General features: G+C 35.6%; 1 protein-coding gene across 1 annotated transcript; it reads left to right on the top strand.

Moving 5' to 3' along the window:
• The first annotated feature begins 299 nt into the window (after positions 1–299).
• LOC141591904 (wound-induced basic protein) lies at positions 300–2,623 on the top strand. The gene is made up of 2 exons (XM_074412397.1): positions 300–470; positions 2,350–2,623. The coding sequence occupies exons 1-2, from the start codon at positions 400–402 to the stop codon at positions 2,420–2,422; spliced, it is 144 nt and encodes a 47-aa protein (XP_074268498.1). The 5' UTR covers positions 300–399; the 3' UTR covers positions 2,423–2,623.

Consider the following 2,623-nt stretch of genomic DNA (forward strand, 5'->3'; position numbering starts at 1 on the left):
AGAGAAAATAGTGTAGAGAGAGAAGTAATGTTATTGTGCAAGGGGTATTATTGTCTTTTGGAATAAAAACGTCGTAGATATTTACTAAAACGTCGTCGATGAAAATCAGCCCTTTTAAGATAGTCTAATTATTGTACATTTGTATATTGTAAGACTGTCTTATAAGGAGCAACACTACCAAATTAATCCCTATAACAATTGGGTTATGACTTATGAGTCCAAGACCCCTACTTTGGCAAGATGCTTTTAAAAAGCCCAAACTTGAAATAGTAAACACATAGTCCAACTCAAACACAATCGAGTAACAAATAAATACAGCAAGTCCGAGTTTTAGGGTTTCATCATCATTTTACAAATTCATCTGAAGAAAAATCAGCCGACATTTGCACAGACAAAAAGATGATTTACGACGTGAATTCCCCACTTTTCCGATCATTTCTCAGCCAAAAGGGTGGTGCTTCTGACAAGAGGTTTACATTTCTTTCATTTTCTTTCTTATATTCTCTTTATATCATTATTAATTTTAGATTTATATTGAAAATACTGATTTTATTGAAATTTATTCTATTATTGTTTATATTCTATACTGATTTATGTGTATTTCATTCAACATCATTTGTTTTCTTTAAAGTTTGGTGGTGTTGGTCGAAAATTTATACGAACAAAATTGGGTTTTGATGGTTTGAGTTTACTTGTTTGTTGGTCTTGTATAAAACGGTTTGTTGGAAGGGCGTTTAGGTAAAACTGTAAGAATTAGTGTAAAACCGCTCTACCCAAGAATTTGCATCCACCAAGATTAAGGAACCTGTATGGTTGTGAGAGTTGATGGGGGTGTAGAATTAGTGTAAAACTTCTTTACAGAAGAATTTGCATTCAGCAAGATTTAGGTACCTTTATGTTGAAGGGAGTTGATGAGGGTGTCAGATAGGATTTAAACAATTTTGCGTATGGCCTTGGACAAATTGGCAATGTGTTGCGGTCATAAAACATGGGTTTTGTAAATTTTAGGAAGAGGTGAAAGGGCATTTAGGATGTATATCATGTTTCGGGTTGTCAGTTGCTCAAACTGGAGAATGAGGTATTGTGGTTTGTAGAGGTTGATATTTGATTAACATTAACATGGAGTAGTAAAGAAATAAGCATAGATAGTTGTGCTTAGCATGTAAAACTGGTGTTTTAAGTAATGATCCAAAGTCGCTCTCTATTTTACCTGTATATGACATGAGTGCGTGTTACTGTTGACATGTTGCTATGTGTCGGCTTCTTTCAATTTTTTTCTTAGACCACAGATGTCTCCCGTGTCTGACTGACCGAGGGTCACTGATACTTGAGGCACACTTCAGGGAAATTCAGATCCTCCCATCTGTTTATACTCTACCCATTTGACTTCTTGTCAAATGATGTTGATGTTGAAGAATATTTTCTTGCAATATGCAATTGCGTTAGTTGGAATCTAGATTTGCATTACTAGTTAACATGTACTCCCTGTGTTCCGGTCATTTGCTATTCTTTTCCATTTTAGGGTGTCTCCCTCTTTCCTTGGTCTTTGTGCCAAAACCAAAGGACAACAATTGACCGGGACGGAGGGAGTATAGAATATAGATGCAGTAGATGCTGAGCTTAATGTCACCGGGTATAACAGTTAACTCAATTCGGATCTTTGCTTTATAACTTTTTTTTTTGGTCGCAATGTGAAAATGGTCCATTAACTAGTGTAAATGCTTAAATTTAACATTCTCTTCACTGTTTTCTGTGCTTGATACTTGTTTACTCTTCTAATTCGTCGTATTTTCAACATTTTTCAAATGACACAACTACTTAGGACAAGTGAGGTCAACTCTAAATTTAAGGGTATTGTCAAACCAAGTCAATGTTGAAAATATTTTCTTACATTATGCAATTGCGTTAGTTGGAATTTAGATTTGCACCACTAGGTAACTTGTATAGAATATAGATGCGTTAGATGTTGCAGCTTAGTGTCATTGGGTATAACAGTTAACTCAATTTGGAACTTGGCTTTACACCTTTTTCTCAGGTCCCCATGTAAAAATTGTTTTTTAACCTAGTTTAGATGCTTGAATCGAATATCCTCCTGGATCCTCTTCCAATTCGTTGGAGTTCCAACATTTTCAAATGACACAACTACTTAGGATGAGTGAGGTCAAATCTGAATTTAACTGTGTAATAATCAATGGGTAATGTAGTTTGGTCATCTGATCACATCGGTACTTCACTAAATGTGAATTAGTGAGGTCAAATCACATATAGTGCTGGCTCCTAGTGTAGTGGATGTTTTGAATGCGTGTTGTATGAGGACTTTCTAAGATTGGAAAGTATGCCGTGTTTCAGGAAAACAGAGGAGCAGAAGCCAAAGGAGCAGAGGTTTAAAGCAAGCGAGAACAAGCCTGTTATGAATGAGTGATGCTTGAGTTTGCTTCATGAATTATGTAGATGTTGGTATGTAATGTTGGAAACGGATTCCATGTTCGTTTGTTTGTTTAGAGCTAAAAGTTGGTATTAGGAACCATGTAGACTTTCATCATGTTGCGACAATCTCGTATTCCAGGTTTGAGCTTTGTGAAAGTTTAAGAGTATTATTATGCGGTATTGTGCTCTCTGTTAA

Source organism: Silene latifolia, chromosome 7 (assembly GCF_048544455.1).
Source record: "Silene latifolia isolate original U9 population chromosome 7, ASM4854445v1, whole genome shotgun sequence".
Classification (NCBI taxonomy): domain Eukaryota; kingdom Viridiplantae; phylum Streptophyta; class Magnoliopsida; order Caryophyllales; family Caryophyllaceae; genus Silene; species Silene latifolia.